The sequence below is a fragment of the Bos grunniens genome, chromosome 5, assembly GCF_055505025.1.
Source record: "Bos grunniens cultivar Pamir isolate PY7600 chromosome 5, Bosgru_T2T1.0, whole genome shotgun sequence".
Lineage (NCBI taxonomy): Eukaryota > Metazoa > Chordata > Mammalia > Artiodactyla > Bovidae > Bos > Bos grunniens.
The window spans coordinates 118075330-118099107 of NC_141169.1; the positions used below are offsets into that span (position 1 = coordinate 118075330).

At 60.4% G+C, this 23778-nt stretch overlaps 1 protein-coding gene across 3 annotated transcripts in view; it reads right to left on the bottom strand.

The window, feature by feature from the left end:
* Positions 1 to 23778, bottom strand: part of CELSR1 (cadherin EGF LAG seven-pass G-type receptor 1) — a 145784-nt gene that overhangs the window by 25118 nt on the left and 96888 nt on the right. For 2 of the 3 annotated variants that reach the window (XM_086403292.1, XM_086403293.1), the window contains exons 6-20: positions 20522 to 20679; positions 19029 to 19192; positions 18537 to 18662; positions 16177 to 16343; positions 10969 to 11154; positions 10001 to 10114; positions 9044 to 9218; positions 8334 to 8475; positions 6701 to 6821; positions 4875 to 5058; positions 4342 to 4443; positions 3648 to 3742; positions 3063 to 3272; positions 1679 to 1862; positions 88 to 231 (exon numbers count right to left, since the gene is read on the bottom strand). In XM_086403292.1, the coding sequence (XP_086259418.1) occupies positions 88 to 231; positions 1679 to 1862; positions 3063 to 3272; positions 3648 to 3742; positions 4342 to 4443; positions 4875 to 5058; positions 6701 to 6821; positions 8334 to 8475; positions 9044 to 9218; positions 10001 to 10114; positions 10969 to 11154; positions 16177 to 16343; positions 18537 to 18662; positions 19029 to 19192; positions 20522 to 20679 (2272 nt within the window). Of the gene's footprint in view, positions 1 to 87; positions 232 to 1678; positions 1863 to 3062; positions 3273 to 3647; positions 3743 to 4341; positions 4444 to 4874; positions 5059 to 6700; positions 6822 to 8333; positions 8476 to 9043; positions 9219 to 10000; positions 10115 to 10968; positions 11155 to 16176; positions 16344 to 18536; positions 18663 to 19028; positions 19193 to 20521; positions 20680 to 23054; positions 23604 to 23778 lie in introns of those variants that run through there. The other variant, XM_086403294.1, reaches the window with a different exon arrangement.

Below are 23778 nucleotides of genomic sequence, written 5' to 3' on the forward strand. Positions count from 1 at the left end.
GAGGGCGGGGGCCACGGCAGGCTGAGCCCCCTCTCCTCCCCCCACTGCAGGCCCCCCGGGGGAGCCCCCACGTCTCATCAGCCTTACCTTTCCGCTCTGCTGGTTTGAAGAAGTCCTCTGAGAAGAAGACCGAGGACTCCAGGTCTCTGGGGACCTCGCCCCGGAGGTGCTCGAGCCGCGGCACGCGGGCTCCTGTGAAGTTCAGCTTGTCGAAGACGTCGACGGCAAGAACTGGGGGGGACGGGGGGCCCCATCACACACGGTCCCTGACCCCCGCCCCCCGTGGAGAGCCCGACCGGACCGCTGATGCTTTCGAACGGCTCAGAAGGGTTGTCCCTGGTCACCATCCCCTTTGAACAGAACCAACGCCCACTTCTGGCTGAATCAGACAGCCGGGGGCCTGGGGACCTGGGGAGCTTTAGGAGGGGTGCCCTCACCCCCCCACAGGAGTGTCATTTCCCTCCAGCCGTGTCCCTGCCGACGGTCACCCCTGCAGGCTCCAGGGAGAACCCCCAGGTCATGCTGCTGAGCTGTTTGATTCAACACCCGCTCTGTGAAGGGTACCCCGAAGTCACTGCACAGCAAAGGGGGGGTGCTCCCACCCTGGCAGTCAGGGTCAGGGGCAGCGGGAGCCCTGGAACGCAGGAGGCAGGGGCAGCTGGCCCCAAGGGCTGGGAAGGTGGACGGCTGGCCCCAGCACAAGCAGCACCCAGGAGGACGCTCTCGGGCCAGGGCAGGGGGAGGGTCCCAACCCCAGAGCATCGGGGTGGACGCTGGAGGGTGTGCGGGCAGAGGCTTGGCCAGGACTGGCCTCTCGAAGGGGCTGGGGGGCAGCGGCTGCACCGGACACCCCTCGGGTGCCCGAGTCCTGTCTGCCCCGGGAGTCTGCAGGCCGGCTCTGCCAGATCCTCTCCACAGACGGAGGCAGGGACCCCGGGCGCTCACCCTTCCCTCCTGCCCCAGTGACGACAGCATCCCCCGCTCTCCTCCATCCCAGCGTCCCAGGCTCAGGTGAGCTCAGCGTGAGCATCTGGTCATCAGTGAGGCCCCTCCCCATGAGCCCGAGGGTCCACGCCAGCTCTGGGTTAAAGGCTCAGCCCTCTGGAGACAGATGATCCCGGAAATTAAGGGGCAACTCCCAGGGAAGGGGCAGTGCTGGGGTCCCACCTGAGGCCCCACGGGGGAGCTTAATAAACACAGGAGGGAGACCAGCAGCCCCGCATCCAAGACGGCACCCTCCAGCGTCTCCCTGTCTGGGCGGGTGGGGCTGGCCCTACATCAGGGCCTCCTCCCCAGGAAGGAAGCCAACTGTTTAAGCCCCGAACCCAGAATAGCACGTCCTGGGACCCTGAGGCGACTTGGTCCACAGGCGTTCGCTGTGCGGACGGCTCAGCCCCCAGCCCGGCGCAGTGGGTATGGGGGGTGGCATTCCCTTGCGCCTGCTACCAGCGGCCTGTCCCTGCCCCTCTGGGGTCTGAGCCTCTGCCTGAGGCTGGAGGCTGGACCTATGGCCAGACCCTCGAGCCCGCCTCCCTGGGCAGCCCCACCCCCAGGTCTGGAAGGCCTGCGGACCACCAAGATCCTCCCCGCGTCGACCCTTCCCCGACACGTGGCCAAGGTGGGTGGCACTGCAGACGGGCCCTGGGGGTCCCCCACCCACGCTGGGCCGTGGCCTCACCCATGTTGGCCGTGACGATGACGAAGGGCCGCAGGTACGTCCTCCGCAGGTTCCGGGCCACGTTGCTGAAGTAGGCCTCGAAGCGCCGCAGCAGCTGAGCGGTGCCGGGCTCGCTGCGCTGGATCTGCTCCCAGGCGGCCCTGGTGGCCGGGGCTAGGAGGGCGCTGCCCGCCTGGACGACATCCTGCTCGGACAGACAGACGGACAGACGGTGCTCAGCTTACGTGCGGCCAGCCCGCAGGAGCCTGATTGACGAGACAGGGCCTGGGCTCTGGGGAGCCTTCGGGACAAGGCTGGGCCCAGACAGTCAGAGATGGGGACAGGCACTGGAGTGTAACCTCCATGGTCGGGGAATCCTTGCAGGGCTTCCCCCCGAGATGCAAAGGGGAGAGGCAGGCAGAGACGCCCCCCGGTCACATCGGCAACCCCCACCCCACCAGGAGACCCGGGCGTGGGGACCCTGGCCACTGCTGAGCCCGCAGGGAGGCAGCCCAGGATGCCCGGTGCACTCCGGTTCAGGTGATGCCCCCTCCCCGAACACTGCAAATGAACAGGGGGCAGCGTGGTGAGGACACGGGGGTGTCACTGGGACTCAGGGGGCCACAACCCAGGCTGAAGGCAGGATGAGAAACTTCTGTCTGCAAACAATTGGAAATGGGAACAAAACTCCCTTGGCCCAAACCCTCAGGCCCGGATTGAAATGCAGGTGACAGGACTTTCTGAGGCCCTGAGGACTCTGCATGGAGGTTCCCAGGGTTGGGGGTGGTCAGCATGGACAGGAAGGTTCCCCGGGGGCTCTGAGTGGTTGGAGAGGGTCCCCGGGGGCTCTGCATGGACCAGGAGGCCTTAGGAGTGAAGCAGAAACACGAGGCAATGCCAGCCACCTGCCAACACAAGAGCAGTTTATAAGCTAGTGAACGCATCTCCTCACTGGTTATTTTCAACAGACGCTTTGTAGGGACCAATCACTTAAACACGATGCATGGCTGTCTCTAGGGCGGGAGACGCCAGGCCACCCGAGATCGGGAGCTCAGGGGCCTCTCACAGGCTGTGTGCCCTGGGCCCCTGGGCCTCAGATTCCTTAACTGTAAAGCTGGGCAACAGTGGGCTCCACAGAGGATGAGTGTGGCAGTCAGCGGGCTGACTCAGGTAGACCACCCCGAACACTGGTGCGCGCGGCATCCTGCTCTTCCCCGTCAGGCCTGCTCCTTTTCCGCGATGCTCCTAACCCTCAGGAGTCCCCTTTCCAGTCACTAAACGGGCCTGAGCTCACATGGGGAAAGTGGGGTCTTGCCCCGAGGACACTGGACACGCCTGCCGGTCACAGCCCCACCTGGACCCTAGATGTGTGGGGCTGAGGGCCCCGCGCCTGCCACCCTCCTACCTCGTGGAAGTCGGCATCCCGCGTGGCCGCCAGCTCGAAGCCCTGCTGGCTGCTCTCGTGCAGCAGGACGCGGCCCAGCAGCTGGTAGGCCGTCCGCACGTCGTTGCCGAAGAGCGTGGCCACGTGCTGCGTGGCGTTGCGCAGCGCCCGGGCCAGCCGCAGGGACCGCTCCCCGTCCATCTGCGTCTCGTTCCGGCTCAGCTTCTCGTTCTGGGTCAGGAAGCAAGCGCCACGTCAGCCCTGGGCCCTTCCCAGGACGCAGGGCCCGTCGCTTTCCAGTGGAAACCCCCTTCTCAGGAAAGAACTTTAAAAACCCCCAGACTCCCAGATGGCCATGGCACACAAAAGGAGGGTGTGTCAGGCTCAAAAGCACCTGGAGAAAGAGCCCAGGTGGACGAGGGACAGGGCAGGGTGCGGGCAGCTGTGGGCGGGGGGCCCAAACCCGGGGGCCCCGAGTCTGCAGACCCAGACGCGGGCTGAGATCTGGAAAGGGAGGCGGAGACGGCCTCCAAGGGCCGGCCTGGGCCCACGCGATCCTGGGGTCTGGACGCCCAGCACCCTCCCGCGTGTCCCCAGGGAGCCTACCATGGCTTTGAGGTCGATGAAGGAGACGGTGGTGCAGTTAAAGAGCTCCGGGGGCAGCCAGCCCTTCTCCCCGCTGCAGTGCCGGACCGCGTTTCCTAGGAGCAGAGAAGGACCCGTCCAGCCTGAGAGCTGACTTGTGAACCAACCCCTGGCTGCCCAGGGCCCAGGGTGCTGCAGCCATGAAGCCGACACAGCTCTTCCCTCAGGTCTGGGGCCGTGCCCACATCTGCCCTACATTCGCAACCTTACAATTGACCTGGGCCGCTCAGTTACCCTGGGTGGGCAGCTGAGCAAGTCCGTGAAAAGATAAATCGGCTGGGTGGTCTCTGGAGCGCCCACCGTGTCCACGTGCACTGCAGGCCCGCCTGGACCCCGCCTGGGGCTGGCGCTCCCTGCGTCGTCTCACTGGACCTTCCAGGCCCCTGGAGGCGCGGGCGCAGGCATCACCCCCATCTTACCAAGAGACCCCACCCTCCCGCCGCGGTGCTCTTCACGTTTTCCTGTGCTCTTTCCAGGTTTTGCCGTTTACGATGGACGAAGAAGTTCTTATTACTCTGGCACTTTGGGTAAAGGAACTCTTTCAACACGGAACATCCGGTGAGCTCCGATGCCTTGGCCAGCCCTCCCGCGAGCCCCACACCATTGACTGTCCTGTCTGGAATGGATGCCACAGGCCACACCCCGTGGTACTTACCCACGGACCCTTTGGGGCACGGCACTGCGGCTGGCTGCCCGAACTTGGTCTGTGGCCACCATATGCCAGCCTCAAACGCTCTGGGGCATCCGTTGTAGATCACTGGGGACAGAGGGGAGGCGCTCAGCCTGGCACACGAGTGTGCGGTGCTCCCTGCACGCTCCTCCTGGAAGGGAGCCCAGCCCCACCGAGAACCGGACCCTGCGCGCCTCCACCACGGGGGTGAGACTCGGGGAGGGGGACACAGGCTTTGACCCATGCCGCCTGGAGCGCCAGCCGTAGAAAGCCAGGCAGACACAACTGAACCATGAGGCTGTCGCCGCCCCCCACGCCCCAGGAGAGCGCAGCGCACGTGTGCACACACACACCCCCCCACGCCGCAGGAGAGCGCAGCGCACGCGTGCACACACACACCCCCTCACGCTGCAGGAGAGTGCAGCGCACGCGTGCACACACACAGCCCTCCCCCCAGAGGCAGACCCACAGTGCCCGTCCCTGCCACACGGCCCGAGCGGGTCAAGGGTGATGCAGACCTTCACAGCCGAGGACAGTGACCTCGGCGAAAGGGTTGTCGCAGCGGTTGCACTGGCGTCCGATGACCCCGGGCTTGCAGCTGCACTGGCCGGTGTCCATGTCACAGACGCGGCTGTGGGAGCCGTGCGGGAAGCAGTCACAGGGCAGGCAGGCGTCCTGCCCTGGGGGCCTGTAGTAATTCTCCTGCGGGAGCCAGAAACAGAGGCTGGACATCAGTGCCGCAGAGGCCCCGCCCCTGGAGCACGTGTCCTGAGTGACGTCAGGGTTCCAGCCCGGCCGGCCGGCCTCACGGCTGCCGTCCACCCACGGCGTCCAGACGGACGGTGCCTGGGGCCCCCTCGCTGGACGGGGCAGGGGTGTCTTCACATCTCAGCAAGTGCTTACTGTGGGCCAGCTTCTGTCCTCAAGAGGATCAGAGACTCAGTGGCGATCTGTGCACGGGGGCACCAGGGTGGCAGATGGGAGCTTTGTGCTTTGTTTTTTTAAAGTGTAAGAAATTAGAAGCCGTCTGAACATCTGTCATCAGACAGGTCAGGGTGATGGTCAAGAACACAGGCTTCAGTTTTGGAAAGTCCTGGACTGACGCCCAGCTGGGTGGTTCACGGGCCACAACGCCTTTGCCGGGCCACTCGGTCCCCCGAGGCCCACGGGTCGCCAGCTGGAAACTGGGACAGGCGGTGACTTGGGCAACTGGCAGCCCAGGACACAGTGACACAGGCTTCCGTGTCAGACAGGGACATGGAACTGTCCCCTGGGGGTTCCAACCACATGTCCTCCAGGGCCTAGAGGGGACGCTACACGTGAGCAGCCACCCTGGGAGGGGACATGGATGTCACTGTCAACGTTCATAGTCCTTTCTGCATTTGCAATAACTTTTTATGAAAAAAAAAAAAAGAAAAACCTAGGCACGTTTTCCCCAAGTACCCTCTTTCCCTCTGCCCTGCCCCCCACTGAGGCTACGACCCCATCCACCACCACGTGGCTTGCGTGCGTGGTCCTGCTCTGCGGGGCCCTCGTGATTCTTCAGACCCCAAGCAACACGCGGATGTCAGACAGCGCTGGGGCTGCAGAGAGCACCGTGAGGGCAGGGTCCCTTCCTGGGTCAGCAAGCTCAGCCAGCAGACTGCGCGTCCCTCTGAGCAGCTACTGTTACAGACAGACCTTCCCTTTGGGATTCAAGTTACTGGCAGCTCACGGCGATTATTGACACAATATTCTGAAGGTACATGGTGTTTTCCAGGAGGCCAAGGGGGCCGGGTTTCCATGTGATTTGGGCTGAGAACAGGCCGTGCATGAGGGCGACAGGTATCCAAGGCGGGGGGAGTGGGCAACGCTTTCCACATTTATTTGTTTACATTTTTAAAAAATGTTTTATGTGGGCCATTTTTCAGTCTTTACTGAATTTGTTACAACATTGCTTCTGTTGTACGTTTTGGCTGTCTGGCCATGAGGCAGGCGGGATCTTAGTTCCCTGACCAGGGATTGAACCCACACCGCCTGCACTGAAAGGCTAAGTCTTAGCCACCGGAATGCCAGGAAAGTCCCGAGCCACCAGGAAAGTCCCTCATATTTTCAATGGGGGTCATTGTTGGGTGGTTCGATAAAAGACCAGAAAAACGGCCAACTGGGGAGAACCACGGCTGGTGCTGAAGATGAGCCAAACGCACAGAAATGTCTCAGCTTCCGATGACCCCGGGTGGGCTGAGCCAGCAGGCCTGGGGTGCTGAGGGTGAACGCCGTGAACACCTAAGTTGCGTGCTCTTGTCCAGGCAGGCGCGGTGCCCGCCCCTCCCTCCCCTGGGTCCCCACGGCCTGCGGGCCTCACCTTGCACTGGCACTGCCCGCTGGTCTTGTTGCAGTCGGCGTCGAAGCCTTTGCTGACCGCACAGTGGCAAGGCCCGCATACAGGGTTCCCCCACCAGCCTCGGGGGCACGGAAGGTCGATTCTGTTGGGACATCAGATAGTGCGTGGAAGGTGCATAACTGCCCTTTGTGGCACTAGAGGGATGTTGGCGGCCTGGGCCCCAACTGGCCTGGATCTGGGCGCCCCCCGCCCGAGTGGTCCGCTTCCCCCTGCTGCCTCCACGGAAGCCCTTAGCCTCTCACGTGCCAGGCCCAGCCTTCAGGGGCCCAGGTCTGGAAGACACTGGTGACACCCTGACCCAGCCTCCCGCGTCACACTGCCCAGCACCCCCCACCAGGACACCTGGCCCACGGGGTGGGTGACAGCCACCCTCACGCCAGGCTGGCTCTCCGTGGCCCGGCGCCACCCAACACGCGTGCCCTTCAGGCTCCACAAAATGAAACCCTGCCCTACGTTTACTACCCTGGCTGACAGCTTTCCATCCGCCCGCCCACCAGCGTCAATCCCTCCTTCTCACCTGTTCACCTAACCAGCAATTATTAAGTACTGACTGTGTACACACTAGGGGAATACAAATGGCCGGGACAGGGGTGGGGCTCCAGTCTGGTGTTGACGGATCTGCATCGACGTTGGGGGGGACCCCTTCCCCCTGCCTCCTCAGCCCTGCGCTACGGGCAACGCCAGGCCTCAGGGACGCCACACGGCCTCCCAGCCGGTGCCCTGGCCTCTGGCTTCCACCTGCTTGAGCCACATTGCACCCCAGAGTCGGAGGCTCTCTGACACCCAGTCTTGATCCCCCCACGGCTTTCTGCGGGGCCCCCGTGGCCTCCACAAAGCTGAGCTCTGTTCCCAGTTTGCGGGCAGGCCCTCCACTCAGGCCTGGGAGTCTCCCCGGTCCAGAAGCTGCCTGGGACAGCATGTGCCAGCCCTGCCCGGGACTGGCTGACCCTCTGAGCTTCTTAGACAGGCCTCATGCCATCACTGCTCGCTGGCTCTGCCCTCTGGTGTCCCCCCCGGAACACCCCCTGGAGGTGCCCCTCCCTTCAGCCTCCCTGACTCCATCCTACCATCACCCGGCAGGCTGGGCAGCTCTGCTGTGCATTTGGGTGGAGACAAGCTCAGTAGGGGTTGGTGAGAGATGCCCGGTTGGATTCTCATTTATTTCATGCCAAATTAAAAGACACGTCCTTCTTATCCAGAACCATATGTTGCTGTTCAGTCGCTTAGTTGTGTCTGACTCTCTGGGACTCCATGGACTGTAACCCGCCAGGCTCTTCTGTCCATGGGATTCTCCAGGCAAGAATACTGGAGTGGGCTGCCATCTCCTCCTCCAGGGGATCTTCCCGACCCAGGGATTGAACCCACATGTCCCGTGTCTCCTGCCTCGCAGGCAGATTCGTTACCACTGAGCCACCTGGGGAGGCTTTTAAACCCCGTAATGAAGCTATTGTAAACTCACCGAGTGGTGATGAAGGGGGAATCAGATGGAGGTGATCAAAAGGTACCTCGCCTACTTGGGGTTCAGTAACAGAGAGGAGAGAGCAGGTCGGGAGCGGGGGCAGCGCACGGGCCCGCCGGCGGGGGCGGCGCTCACCTGTTCTCGCAGTACTGCCCATAGTGGCTGGACCCGCACTCGCACACGTAGCCGCGCGGGGAGTCGGGTCTGTGCACGCAAGCTGCCGCGTGCCTGCAGGGGTTCATGTGACACGCATCCACACACCTCTTCCCAAAGTACCCTGCGGGGACAGGCCAGTGTTACCCCACCCCGGGACACGCCTCTCACACCGCAGGTCCTTGTTCCGCGAGGGGGGATGGGTGGGGAGAGACCCTCTGCGTGAGCCTGTGTTTGCAATCTGCGGCTGCCCCGAGACCCTCTTTCCAGGCTGCTCTGCGGAGGAAAGCTGAAGAGGCCCTTGGAATCACGGGAAGCACGGACACTCAGGGGGTCCGACCTGGAAACACGGAGGAGAGGGCCTCCCAGGCTGCCTGGGGAGGGTGGGAGGCTGGGGGAGCTGACGGTACCAGCCAAGCATCACCTCGACAGTCAGAGGCGAGCACCCAACATGTTATTCTCAAGCGTGTGCCCTTCACTACCGCTCCCTCGTGTCAGTGTGCCCGGAGGGTACAGTGGGAGTGTCCCTGCCCCCAGGTGAAGAGACAGCACAGGGGCCCCTCCTCAGTTACGAAACACAGCTCCGGCACCACACGCCGGCAGAGAGCTGCTGGGGGACCAGCGCCCGGCTCGGCGTGCGGGGCGGGTTAAAGCACGGAAGGCGCCGCCCCCCGCGGCCGGCAGGTGCCCACCTCTGTCACAGACGCAGGCGTAGCCGCCCCAGGTGTTGCGGCAGCGGCTGTGGGGAGGGCAGGGGCTGGAGGAGCAGGGGTCCTCCACCTCACAGCCGTCCTTCACCCTGACCTTGAGGGCGTCGTTCATGTTCAGCGTGGCGATGTTGGTGGCCGTCTCCCCCATTCTCACTCCCTGCGTTTCAGAAAGGGGGGCCCAGAGTCAGTCCCTCGGGGCTGGAGGAATCCCCAAAAGGGAGCCAGGGGTCCCTTATTGCAAAAGTGAGGCCAGGATGCACGCACTGCCGCCCCTCCCCAGGTGTGGACCCCAGGACGGGGTTTAGGCCATCTGGGATGGAGACGGACTAATTCCATGTTCTGATAATTCCATGGTGAGGGTCACGGAGGAAGCAGGAAGCAGAACAGCTGCTGGAGACGGAGGGCAGGGCGGCTCCTGGGAGAAGCGGGGGACTGTGCAGAGGGTGTCCGGAGTTGAGGCACCGTGCAAAGCACCATGGGGCCAGATCACGGAGGCGCAAGAGCGCAGGGCAGGCATGAAGGACTGTCGCCCGCAGTGGGAGGCTGGGGGCGGGTGGACATGAGCGGAACATCGTTATGAATGGCTCCCTCAGGCTGCTGCCAGCACACCTGGTCTAGGGGATGGGCGTGGGGCCCGTCCAGGTGAGGATGGGGGCTGCTGCAGGCGGCCAGAGGGAGGCTCTGGACGGGACATGAAGGCAGGGCTGCAGGTGGACGAGGGGGTGGCTGGGAGGGCGGTGCAGAACTCAAGGGGAGGCAGGGAGGAGGGGGGCCGTAAGTGGGAAACACGATGAGTTCAAGTTGGGTGGGCGATTAGACAAGTGAACTCGTTTGCTGAAAACCAGCAGGACGATCATGACACCCATGGCGGTGCCGGCCGCCCTGAGCCCGCTGTGGAGGCCCAGGGTGGGGGTCGGGGAGGGCGCGCACGCGGGGTACCTGCATGCAGCCCCGGAAGCCGCGACGCACGGACACCTTGTCTTCAGACACGCCCCCCACGATGAGGCTCCTCATCCTCAGCCCGGGAAGCTGGTTCCCGATCTGCACCGTGTCCTGTGCAAAGAGAGGGGCTGGGCCACCGCCTGCAGACACCTGGCTAGGAAGCGCGTGCTCAGAGACTGCAACCCAGCCATGCCGGGCGCTCCCCTCAGCCTGGGGGCCGTCCCTGCCTCACACAGGGGGCCACGCAGCCATTTCCGTGGAGACCACAGCTGTTCGTGCATGAGATGGCGGGGTGCGGGAACCAGCCGGGGGACACGTGTCTGTGTCCCAACCCGGCCAAGGTGGATGGCTGGGGGAACATGGGCCACCCTCCCACTTGTCATGGGCACCGCCAATGAGCCACTGCATAAGAAAGTTCGATAAACTAAAAAAAAGTAAAACCCGTCCGTGGTGGCAGGAACCTAAGGAAGTCTCAGCCGGATCCTCAAGCTCAGAACACGGCAGCTATTCACTCCGAGAGCCAGGTGCGGGAAGAGCCTGGACTCCAAGAGCTCTTAGGAAGCACAGGGAAGCCCCTCCAGTGTGTGGGGGTCCCCTGACATGCCTCCGGTCACCTGGCTCACACCCTGCAGATCCAGCGTTCTCTGAGTCACCTGCCTGGCATGCCACCTGCCCAGCTGCAACAGGTGTGTCTCTCCGGGGGCCCACAGCCCCTCCAGCACCTCGGTCATGTGCCCCCACCAGATCCATCTGTGTACCCCAGACGCACAGCACAGAACGGCTGTGGCTCAAGCCAGCTTTGCTACAAGAAACCGTCTAGGCAGGGATGAGGTGCAGGCTCCCGGGACCCCAGCAGAAGGAGGAACATCGGACCCGAGTTCAGGGGAGCCCAGAAAGCACTCCTCCAAATCCACAAGCACCTGGCACCTGGCGGGGTCCCCCTGCGCTCCCGCAGGCCCACTCACCTGGTCCATGCCGTAGTCCAGGGTCATGACGGCCAGGTACTTGATGTCTTTGCCCTCCGTGGCGCTCTTCAGTTCTATCAGCAGGTGGTGCCACTCCCCGTCGGTCACGCGTGACCTGGACAGCTGCATGGACACCACGTCCGAGGCGCCGTGGGACACCTCGAACTGGACGTGGTTGTTCAGGATCTGCAGGACGGGAAGAGCTCCACTGGGGACTGAGGCAGTGATGACAAGATACAAACCACATCGCAGTCACTTAAGGAACAAAGCCATGCAGACAGACTCACCGTGGGGCACCGAGTTAAAGATGAACATAAAAATTGGGCAAAGTCTAATTTGCTGTTGCCTGTCACATGTTCCAGAATCACATGCTTTCTTCTATGATGAAGTGAAGTGAAGTGAAAGTCACTCAGTCGTGCCCGACTCTTTGCGACCCTAATTCTCCAGGCCAGAATACTGGAGTGGGTAGCCATTCCCTTCTCCAGGGGATCCTTCCAACCCAGGGATCGAACCCAGGTCTCCTGCATTGCAGGCAGATTCTTTACCAACTGAGCTGTGAGGGAAGCCCAAGAATACTGGAGTGGGTAGCCTATCCCTTCTCCAGCAGATCTTCCTGACCCAGGAATTAAACCAGGGTCTCCTGCATTGCAGGCGGATTCTTTACCAGCTGAGCCACCAGGGAAGCCCCTCTTATACGGTAAGAAGCGTCAAATATTGGCAGAGATCAAGTAAGACGAAGCCCCCTGGACTTAGGTATCGGAACAATCACAGGTTCTGTTGACTATTGGGCTCTTATTTTCGGATGTAAATGTTTCATTTTATGGGACAAGATTCAGGCCACCATGTTCAAATATATGTATGAAAAGACAGAAGTCAGCGTGGTAACCGGCCTAAGACGTTCGTGTTTTGAGAGAACGTAGCTGGGGCAACGCTGAGATCATGGTTCCCTTTCTCCAGTGAAGGACTGGGCAGTTTGGACCAGCCTGCCTCCTGAGCACACCCGGGAAAATGAGGCAGAATCTTAACGCACGGCTGTCCAAGGCACCAGAGTGACCCAAGGCACTGCAAGTCACAGAAGCACAGCCAGGCAGAGGGTGGGGGTCTGCAGGGACGCGCTCGGCCCTGCCGCACGGCTGCCAGACGGCTCTGGGAGGAACCGATGAGGCTGAGAGCTGTGCGAAGCTTTCTTGGCCTGTGCGGCTGGGAGGAGAGGAAGTGGAATTTTGAGCCTGCCCAGGGTGAGGGCTGCAACCAGAAGCAAACACAGGGGATAATGACACCACCATCCTTGTTTCAAACTGCCTCTTGCTTGTCAACATGATGTCCAGTATTCAATCAAAAATAACCAAGAACGCCAGGAGAGAGGACGGTGTCTTAAAACAGACTCTTGGGAATCCAGATGAGAGAACCATCAGACACAGACGTGAAAACAGTAATGGGAACCACAGAGCTTTCAAGGAGACTGATTCAGGTACCAGTAGACTTATTTCTGGATATAATTATTCCTTGTTTCATAAGACTCAAGCTACCATGTTTAAATACTTTAAGACTGTAAATCAACTACACTTCCAAAAATACATGTTAGAAATCTAAAAACACAGTGTTGTAACGAACCTAACTTCAAATTACATACAGAGCATATTAAAAAAAAAACACTGTTAGTGCACTGCTGAATATAAGGAACCTGAAATACGAGGAAACAGAAATGTTGAAAGGAGAAAGATAGAAAAAGATACATCACAGAAACACCAACAAAAGCTAAGCACAGCTATATTAACAGGAGACAAAGTATATTCTAAGGCAAAAATAATTATGAAAATAAAGAGGATTTTCATCGTGATAACAGAGTCAATATTCCAGAAAGATAAAACAATCCTAAAATTGTATGCACCTAATAACATTGCCTAATCACATCACCCAGAGCCAGACATTCTAGACAGCGAAGTCACATGGGCCTCAGGAAGCCCTGCTGCTAATAAAGCTAGCGGATGCGATGGAATTCCAGCAGAACTACTCAAAACCCTAAAGCGTGATGCCATCAAGGTGTTGCATTCAATGTGTCAGCAAATCTGCAAGACCCTGCAGTGGCCACAGGACTGGGAAAGACCAGTCCTCACCCCAGTTCCCAAGGAGGGCAGTACTGAACACTGGACACTTACACTCATCTCCCACGCTAGTGAGGTCATGCTTAAAATCCTGCATGCTAGGCTTCATTCAGCCTTATGTGAACCAAGAACTTCCAAGCTGGGTTTAGAAAAGGAAGAGGAACCAGAGCTCAGACTGCCAACATTCACTGGATTATAGAGAAAGCTAGGGAGTTCCAGAAAAACATCTACCTCTGTTTCATTGACTGCACTAAAGCCTTTGACTGTGTGGATCACAACAAACTGGAAAGCTCTTAAAGAGACGGGAATACCAGACCATCTTACCCGCCTCCTGACAAACAACAGAACCCTGTGTGGAACAACTGACTGGTTCAAGATTGAGAAAGGAGCACCACAGGCCCGTCTGCTCCTACCCTGTTTGTTTAACCTCCATGCTGAGCACATCGTGAGAAATGCCGGGCTGGGTGAGTAACAAGCTGGAATCAAGATAGGCAGGAGAAACATCAACCTCAGACATGCTGACGATACCATGCTAATGGCAGAAAGTGAAGAGGAACTGAAGAGCCTCTTGATGAGGGTGAAGGAGGAGAGAGAAAAAGCCAGCTTAATACTAAATATTGAAAAAACTAAGATCATGGCATCCGGCCCCATTAGTTCATGGCAGACAGAAGGGGAAAAGGTGGAAGCAGTGACAGATTTCCTCTTGTCTCTAAACTCACTGTGGATGGTGACTGCAGCCATGAAATCAGAAGACGACTGTTTCTTGGCAGGAAAGCGATGACAAACCTAGGCAGTGTGTTGGAAAGCAGAGACGTTACTCTGCCGACAAAGGTCCGTCTAGTCAAGGCTAAGGTCTTCTAGCGGTCACATACGGCTGTGAGAGCTGGACCATAAAGAAGGCAAAATGCTGAAGAATTGATGCCTTCGAACCACGGTGCTGGAGAAGACTCCTGAGGGTCCCCTGGACAGCAGGGAGATCAAACCAACCTTAAGGGAAATCAACCCTGAATACCGGTTGGAAGGACTGATGCTGAAGCTGAAACTCCAGTATCTTGGCCATCTGATGCAAACAGCTGGTTCACTGGAAAAGTCCCTGATGCTGGGAAAGACTGAGGGCAGGAGAAGAGGGCATCAGAGGATGAGATGGCTGGATGGCATCGCCGAGGCAATGGAAGTAAGCTTGGGCAAACCTCGGGAGATGGTGAGGGACAGGGAGCCGGGTGGGCTGCAGTCCATGAGGTCACAGAGTCGGACATGACTGGGCAACTGAACAGTGACAACCAGAACAGCAACGGAGCCTCCAGATCCACAAAGCAGGAGCGGACAGGTCCAGAGGGGCTCAGAGATGAGCCACAGTCGAGGCTGGAGATTAACGCACCTCTCTCAGCAGCTGAGTAAACTCCCTAAAGCAACAAGGACAGAAAAAAATGTGAACGCGCCATGAACACACGCCACCTACTTGACAGACAGAACGCCGCAGAACTCGACTGCGGTGAACACGTGTTTTTTTCAAGTGTAGGTAGAACATCGACAAAAATCACCAAATGCGGGGCTCACAAGCAAGTCTCAGCACATCTCAAAGGTCCGAAATCACACGGCGAACGTTCTCTGTCCTGCGGTTACGCTGGAAACAATAACAAAACGGCTAAAAACGCCACCTGTCTGCTAACTGAGAGAGCTGCTTACCAATACCCGAAGGGCCAAAGAAGAAATCTTGACGGAAAACAGAAAATGTGTTTAGCTGATTATAAAGACAACGCAGCTAGTAATGTGTTTCACTTTTCAGTCTTAACGGAAGAAGGCAGTTTTTCACCTTTTTATATTTCGTTTCCCTTCGTTTCGCAGAAGCCCCAGTCAACTCATTAAACTTGCCCTGCCATTCTCTCTCGCTGTCCTCGCTAACAAAGCCCCGAAGCCAGCAGCTCCACGACGAAATGACGAACCACCACAAACAAAAGCAGCGCCTGCAGAATGATCCCAGGGCACTGGGAGTAGCTGCTTGCCACCTGAGGTCTGTCGCCGGATTTAGGAGAGCATTTAGCAGCAGCCAGGTGATTCCCACTTGACAATGGAGGTGGATTTAGGGCGCCTAAGAGCAATCAGCCAAATTGTTCCGGCTGCAGGACGACTCTGTGCCTTGTCTGGGCCGCTGCGGAGGCTGGGAACACCGCGGAGACCGCCCCAGAGCACACGGGCCGCGGGAGGCCTGCATTCCACAAGCGTCGTGTGGAAACAGCCCAGAGTAGTCTGTAATCCCCAGCTGACCAGCCTTTGGGAACGGCCCTGGGGCGGCCTTCTGGGTGGCCTCCGGGGTCTGGAAGATCCCCCTGCCGCCCCGAGGTCACCACGTTTGCCACCCAGGCTTCCACAGGGAGGCGCTGGCCACGGTTCCTGGCAGAAACCCTTCATGTTTGAATCAGCTACTCATACCTTAATTACTCAGACAATACAGGAGTTCGTGGCTTTGGGTGTTGTTCCATTGAGAGCGTACTTTTTTCCGACGGAGACCCCATTGCCAATGACAGCCTGCGAGCGCCCACTCGTCACCTGAATCAGCCAATTTAATTTGTTCCAACGGCAAAACCACCACAGAGGGAAACCCCATCCCCGGGCAGAGTAGTGCCCGCCGTGTTCCGGCCCAGAGCTGGCATCTGGGGCCGCCTGGTAAACCGATACAATTCCTGGTTAATAAGGGAAAAACAATGGTGGCCGTGTTTACCCGGGAGGCACACACTGCACCTTCAGTGCCACCTGAACGCGCCTGCGCGGGAGACGCACCTGAGCAGAGACCGGGGGAGGGGACAGGGAGGCGTGAGAGGCAGGTGGGGGTGGGGCAGGTGGGAGAAGAGAAGGGGCTCCCCCTGGGCTCCGCGCCCCCAGCCCCCGCCCAGCAGGGTTGACAGGCTGACTGATCTGGTGCTGGGCGCTGGGTGGTCACATTCTCCTGGTCCTTCAGCAGCGTGGGCAGAGAGAAGTGACCAGGCGCCCCTCGAGGGCAGTGGGAAGGCCCGGCTTCAGGGCGGACGGCCCGAGCCTCTGGTCGCCTCACGTGGGTGTACAGCTGTCCTGCAGGCGCCCGGGGTGGGATGGGGCTCCCACTCACCTGGAGATGGAGCCGGGAGGACACGCCCGCCGTGGCCTCCATCAGCACGCCGTCCTCCTTCCTGGTCCGGAACATGAGCCCCAGGTACCAGGGCACGGAGATGATGATGTCCAGGTCGCTCCAGGACACGACGCTCTCCCCGCTGAAGCGCTGGGGGTGGGGCATGACTGTGGACACAGACACAGGCTCCCCGCATCAGATGGCCCCTGAGAGTCCGTTTCAGCAGCAGAGGGCGGGACAGGGCCCCAGGGAGCGGGAGGGGAGAAACCCTGGGCCTTTCTTATTTTAATGCAGAACTGACCTCAGACTTCTACTTTAGAGCACTCGCCCTCTGAGCCCAGGAACTCTGGGCCCTGCAGAAACCTCCTCTCACCCCCCAGGACACAGGCCACCCTCCTGGACAGTGAGGCTCAGGCCTGGGGCTTCTCAAGCAGGCCCGTGTAAGGGAAGGGGCTTGCAGGCAGAACGGGACAGCCCAGGACCCTTGGGCTCAGTGGGGGCCCCTGAGAGCCTAGTCTACCTGCCCCCCGCCCCCAACACACACCTGACGCTGAGCCCACCCCGCTTCGTCTCTGCCTCCAGACAGACAGACCAGTGGGCGGGGTGATGCTGAGCCCACCCAGCTTCATCTCTGCCTCCAGACAGACAGACCAGTGGGCGGGGTGATGCTGAGCCCACCCAGCTTCATCTCTGCCTCCAGACAGACAGACCGGTGGGCGGGGTGACGCTGAGCCCACCCCGCTTCATCTCTGCCTCCAGACCCCTGCGTATCACAGGCTTCAGGGCCGCTCCCCGAGCCTCAGCCCAGGTCCCCAGGTGGGCCTGTGGCCATCCCCACGAGGTTGGGCAGCACGGGGCATGCCAGACGGGGGCGGCCTCGGGGGGCCACTGAGCCCCGTGGGCACCAGCATCTGGTTCCTGTTCTCAGGAACCCAGCCCTGGCAGCTGTTTGCTCTGGCACAGTCGGAGCCAGGCTCCCGGCCTCCATAACAGGAACTCCGAGGGCAGGCGGCCCGATGGTGCTGTGTCCCCCAGGGGCCTCTGCCCCTCCCGCGACCCCAGCTTCCTGCACGCGGCGTTCAGCTGGGGCTGGACCTAACCTGGCCACAGGGCCTGCATGTGCCGTGCCCACCTGCTACACGGAAAGCAGACCTTTGGGGCCTTGAAAGGCGTCAGCTGCCTCGTGACACAAAGCAGGGGGCCCTGACCAGTGACCGCGTCCCGGACAAGGACTGCAGTCGTAACACAACACCTCGGCTCCCACGTCATGCGTCTCAGCTCCGTCGCTGTGGCCCTGAGCAGGGTGGACCGCCCGGCACAGGTGAGCTGCCGGCTAGCTCCACCCTCTCGCCCGCGCTGTGAACTCTGCTCCCCTTGAGAACCTCCTATCACGGGGCCCGCCCACTTCTGCTCATCACCTCCTTAAGGGAATCTCAGGGAAGCCGTGGTCCCCACGCCCGCAAACAGCCACAGGAGATCCCGAGCCCATCCCTCGGGGCCTGCAGGCTGGGGTGAGGAGCGTCTGCCTTCTACGGAGAGGCTGTGGGTTGGGGGCCAGCGGGCGGCCACAGGCAGGACTTCCCCAGGCCATCAACTTGCTAACGGGCTCCGGGCAGCTCCAAACCTGGCGTGCTGCAGTCCACGGGGTTGCAAAGAGTCGCACGTAATTGAGCGACTGAACAACACCAACAACACCTCCAGGCAGACCCAGGGAGAGGGTCCAAGCTGGTGTGGCCTCCGTCTGCCCCTTTGGGCCCCTTGACTGTAAGGCAGACCCAGGGAGAGGGTCCAAGCTGGTGTGGCCTCCGTCTGCCCCCTTAGGCCCCTCGACTGTAAGGAGCGTCAGTGGGTTCTAAATCACTGCTCTTATTTAACACCATGTTGCTTCAAGATGAACGAATCATTTAAAACCTGCCAGTTTCGACAACAGCAGGGGTGGGGTCTGGGGGGAGGCCCAGGCTTTGATGCCACAAAGTGTGCGGTCCGGCGGGGAGGCAGCCAGCTGGCGGAGCCCTGGGGTGGTGAGAAGGGGCGTGGGGGCGCGGGGCCTGGGGAGCTGCCCCTGGCAGCTCAGGGTGCCCGTGAGGAGACACACAGCCCCCAGGAGGCTTACCCAGGCCCCGCCCGCTCCTCTGGCCCTCGTGGACACCCCACGCCACGCTGGTCCACCTCACGCAAAGGGCTGGGTCCTGCAGACCCATCCTGGGTGCCCGGCCTCTGCTCCAACATCACGCACCATGGTGCCCACAGCCCTGGCCCTGGGCTGCCCTGCCCCCCCAGCTCCCCACCAGGACCCAGGCCTGGGGACACACGTGCCACGGGAGGCCGGGGCACCCGGCACCCACCGCGCCAGCTCTCACCTTGCTCGCAGTTCTTGCCGCCAAAGCGGAGCGGGCACTCGCACAGGTATGTGTTCCAGCCACTGACACAGGTGCCCCCGTTCTGACACCAGGTCCCGTCACAGAAGTTCCGCTGAGCAGCGCAGCCTGGAGATGGAGCGCAGGGCATGGGCTCAGAGCACGAGACGGAGCAGAGAACCACGAGGGGGTGGGGTGGGGGTCTACTCGTGTCTCTCAGCACCGACCCGCGCGGCAGGGAGATGCGTCCCATGGACATAGCTGGAGAGGTGGCGGGCGGACCTGGGCCCCTCTGGGCCATCAGGATCTAAGACCTGAGATGCCATGGAACGCCCACATCTGGAGGCCCGGGGCCGCGGGCCCAGCCCGCCAGCCGACCGGGCCACCTGGGGACCTGGGATCCTGGGTCTGGGTCGGTGGCAGGCCTGAGGGCCCAGGAGGTGGAGGATGCCCTCCCTGCCTGGCCACCGCGACCCCATGATGCCCCCGCCGCACCTGCCCTGGTGCCGTTGTTGGCGATGAAACTGGCCATGTCCACGTGCCTGCCGTCGATGGACAGGTTCCGCATGCAGCCCACGAACTGCCGGTTCCGCACCGGGAAGTCTTCAGGCAGGTTGGGGACGCCCCCCAGGAGCAGCGGCCCAGTCAGGTCCAGGGACCTGTGGAGGCAACGTCAACCGCTGAGATGGCGGGCTGGCGAGGGGCACCCTGGCGTTGCAATACAGTCACCGTGGCCTCGGCTGCAGGCTCACTCGTCACCCTGCTACTGCTGAGTCGCTTCAGTCGTGTCCGATTCTATGCGACCCCATAGACAGCAGCCCACCAGGCTCCCCCGTCCCTGGGATTCTCCAGTCAAGAACACTGGAGTGGGTTGCAATTTCCTTTTCCAATGCATGAAAGTGAAAAGTGAAAGTGAAGTCGCTCAGTCATGTCCAACTCTTAGTGACCCCATGGACTGCAGCCTATCAGACTCCTCCATCCATGGGATTTTCCAGGCAAGAGTACTGGAGTGGGGTGCCTTTGCCTTCTCCGACTCGTCACCCTGAGCAGCAGTAAATCCAACAGGTGGGCAGGCCTAGGAAGCAGGCGGCCAAGAGGCCGGAACACATGCGGCAGATCCTGCTTCCGGGGCCGCCCCCGGCTCTCAGCCGCTCTGTGCCTCAGTTTACCCCCTCGCATCAGGTCCTGACAAACGGGAGGTTTCGGGTGGCCGCCCGAGTCCTGCCCGCTGGCCTGGCCTGTCCACACCGCAACAGGACACGCAGAGCCGAACAGTGGTGCCACCTGCCTCTGGTCCCTAACGACCTTGAGTGGAGGTCACGGCAAACACGAACCCTGGCTCTGCGGGTGCACACCTGTCCCATCACTGAGCCGGGGGTGCCCCGCCTGCACCAGAGCTGGGGGCGGGGAGCCTAGGAAACAGGCACGTTTCATACCAGATGCCCCAGCAGACTAGGCTCAACTAACCGTGGGGTTCAAAGAGCTTAGTGAATATCCCACCCAAGCAATCCCAGTTGAGTCCTGCATGGACCCTTCTTGCCCCTCGACTGGAAACATCCACGTCAGCATGTCTCTGCCCGGGGTTACAATGGGCCCCACGGACCCTGGCATCCACATGGTGATGCAGCCGCTTGGACCTAACAGAGGGCTCACTGACCCAGCCCTGAATCGCAGGGACCAGCGCTTTCTGGAACAAAGCCAGGGCTCCCGTGGAGACAGGGCTGGCAAGGGCTTCTGGGCTCAGCACGCCGGCCGTCACAACTCTGGGTGTGGCCTGGCCACCGCTTAGGCAAATGAGTCTAAGGGGACCTGTTCTGGGAGACTTTGACATATCGAGGGATGAGGGACGAAGCACGACTTCACCCCAGACTGGGACTGCCAGGACTCCAGGCCCAGAGTGCCCCGCGCTGCGGCCCGTCCTGGGCGACCCCTCTGGTGCAGTGGCTGTGGACAGGGCGCACTGCAGGGCCCGCCCCCGGGACACTCACTTCTTGGAGCCGCTCTGAGTGCCCTGGGCAGCACAGCTGTAGTTCCCGACAAAGCTGCCGAAGCGCACGGCCACGGCCGTGTCACAGTCGTCCACGGTCACCACGGCCACCTTCTCTCCGGACGGCCCGTGGGGCAGGCCCAGGCGGCCGATGTTGGGCTGGGGGACGAGAAAGCCGTCAGTGTGACCTCCTGCCAGCGCCCCCAGCCAGTTCCCCAGCCCCGGCACACGCCCCCCAACTAGCCTTGTCTTTAATTAGTCTCCAAACCACCTGTCCTGGGTGAACGGGGAGCCCCCCAAACTTACGTCCCTCCCAGAACCCCAGAATGTGGCCTTGTTTGGAAACTGGCATCTGGCAGACGTAACTGGTTGGGCTGAGGGCGTGCTGCAGCGGGACAGACCCTCACACACACAGTCACCCAGGGAGACGTCGTGTGACGATGGAGCCAGAGGCGGGTGACGCTGCCACAGCCAAGGGCGCCAGCACCCCTGACGGAGACAAAAAGGAGCGTGCCCTGCAGCCCTCGGGAGGCCCTGCACACAGCTGGCTCCAGATGCCCGTCTCCAGGACCAGGGAGAAGGCCGGTCTGCCGTCAGCCCCCTAGTCTGTGTCTCGTCCCACAGCCGACACCAGGGCCCCGGGACCCCTCCTGAATATCCGTGTGAGTCCACGCCTTGGCCAGACCATGTCCACGCACCTCCTGACCTGGTTCCTGGGGTGAGGGCTGCACAGTCAGTGCTCCCACACCCGGCGGGGTACTCCTCATCTGGCCCAGGAGGATGGTAACTCCAGGTGCTCACCCCTCGAAGGCTCATGCTCTTCCTGGCCCGGGGGTGACCCTCCAGCCCCTTTGGCTGGCCCGAGGTCAGCCACCCTCTGTGCCCCGGATCAGTCACCGTCCTCCCCAGCTCCCCGCGTTCCCCGGTGTCCCCGTGGTTCTCACACACTTGGTCTCCCTGCCCAGGGCTGTTTAGAAGAATCCCCTGGGACCACTGCGCGGGGGGCAGCCTGCCCACTTCTGGAAGGAGTGCGTTCCCCAAGCAGGGAGGCTGAGGTTCACATCCGAGGACTGACTCCCTCTCCCTGGGCAGCCCGCTCATTCTGGGCATTCCTCACCAGTCCCCCACCGGCCAGCCCTCAAGGACACCCAGCACACCCACCCAGACGGCCCTCAGACTCCTCCTAACGGGAGACACAGCGCCGTTCACACCAGCCACGTGATACAGGAAGGGGCACTGTTCCGGAAATGCAGAGGGCAGGCTCGGGCCAAGCCAGGCGCCTGGGCCCCTTCCCCATCTGCACAGCCTGGACGAGCGCTGCCTCCTGAGGGGGCGTGTGGGCTAACCCAGAGGGTCACCACGCTTCACCATCCGCACGCGACGTGTGGGGGCTCCTTCCTCCCCCACAGAGAACATTTGCTCCCAGTCCCAGTGGGGACTGTCCATCAACCCCAAGAGCAAGGGCTCAGGGCCTCCACGTGATAGGTCTGGGGTCCAGTCGAGTTTATAATGATGAAATTCGATGCTTCTTTATAATAATATTGGAAATGGGGAGTTGTAAAAACAGAGAATTTAATTGAATCATCTTCGATGTCTTTTCACGGGGAAATAACAACTACACAGTTCATTCCAAACCTTCGGTTTCCTTTTCTCCAAACCTTCAGTTTTTAATAGGAACAAAAAAAGTATCCGTTTGATTGAGGATGCCGGGCCGAAAGGCAGGACGTGGGGTTTCTGGTAACAGGAGCTCAGCCAGGCGGCCGAGCTGTGTGACTCCAGGAGGCCTCGCTCGCCCTGGCCTTACCCTCTGGAGTTGCGCTCTGCACAGCCTACGTCACTGTACCTGGCAACCCCAGCCAAACCTCCTGCTTCCTCCTTGGCCACCATCCGACCCGGACAAGGCCATCACTACACCTGTCTGTCTGTCTACAAGACGAAGGTTTAATGTTGGAATACCCATCCTCTCTGTGCGACAGGGACCTCAGGACGACGTCAACGTGAGACGCCGGAGCCTCCCTCGAGCCCTTCTCAGGTAGAGCCAGAGGAAGACTGCCCCTGCCCTTGGTGGCCCAGCTCGCGCATAATTCTCTCCATTTTCTTCTGCGTCAGTTGGTGAGATCACAAGGTCGGCTAAGCTATTCCTTTAAAGATTTCACCTTTGGTTAAGCAACAGTTAGATAAGTAAAAAAATAACCTGTTTTCTCGCTCTGTAATAGCAGTCCCCTTTAGAGAACACGTCCAAGTGCCTATTATGAGACGCTTAAATATTAGGTGCGATCCCGGGGAAAGAACCGTCCTCCAGCTGTGCAAGCCCCGTATTATCTTTACAACTTGCAATTTACATTTTTGGGGATGGGTGTGAGCCTTTCAGGGGAAGGACATAAACAGCATTTATACTTGGGAGGCGCTAGTGAAACGAACCTGCTGTCTACACAACTGCGGTTGTTGTAAACTGCTGCTGATAATCAGCAGCTCAGAGCCACGGGCTTCAAACGGAAACGAGGAAGAAAACGGAAAGACAGAAAAACACAAAAAACAAAAAAAATCAGCATTTGTATTTACAGCAGCACTTACAGACGTGAGACAGGTTTCACTGGTAAGACAGATTTCAGAGTCTGGCGTTACTTCATTGAAGCAGCAATGCGGGGGGAAACAAATAAGGATTGGCATCTGCTTCTTCATTCCTGCTCCCACATCCACCAGCCACTGGGCCAAAAGAGATGGCCCTTTGGACCACAGAACTGAGCACCCTCAGAGTAAGAACTGTGAGTACCAGCAGGAGAGACGCACAGGGAGGTTTCGGGGAGGAGCCACGACATCCCAGGGCCAGTGCCCGACTCCGCAGCACGGCCGCTACTCCTGAACCAGCAGAATGCCAGGCCGGCCAGCCTCACCCCCAGGCCAACTGTCCACGTGTGGTCAGGATCGCCAGGAGAACAAGAAGGGAGCTGGGGGGAAGGCTGTGGGTAACAGGAACCAAAGCTGCAGGGACTCAGAACACATGGACGAGAGTCCTCAAAGAGTTCAACACAGCAGCCACGTGACCCGGGGCTTCCCCGATGGCTCAGTGGTAAAGACCCCACCTGCAATGGAAGAGATGCAGGAAATGTGGGTTTGATCCCTGGGTCGGGAAGATCCCCTGGAGAAGGATATGGCAACGCACTCCAGTATTCTTGCCTGGAAAATTCCATGGACAGACGAGCCTCGTAGGCTACAGTCCATGGGGTCGCAAAGAGTCGGACACGACTGAGCAACTTC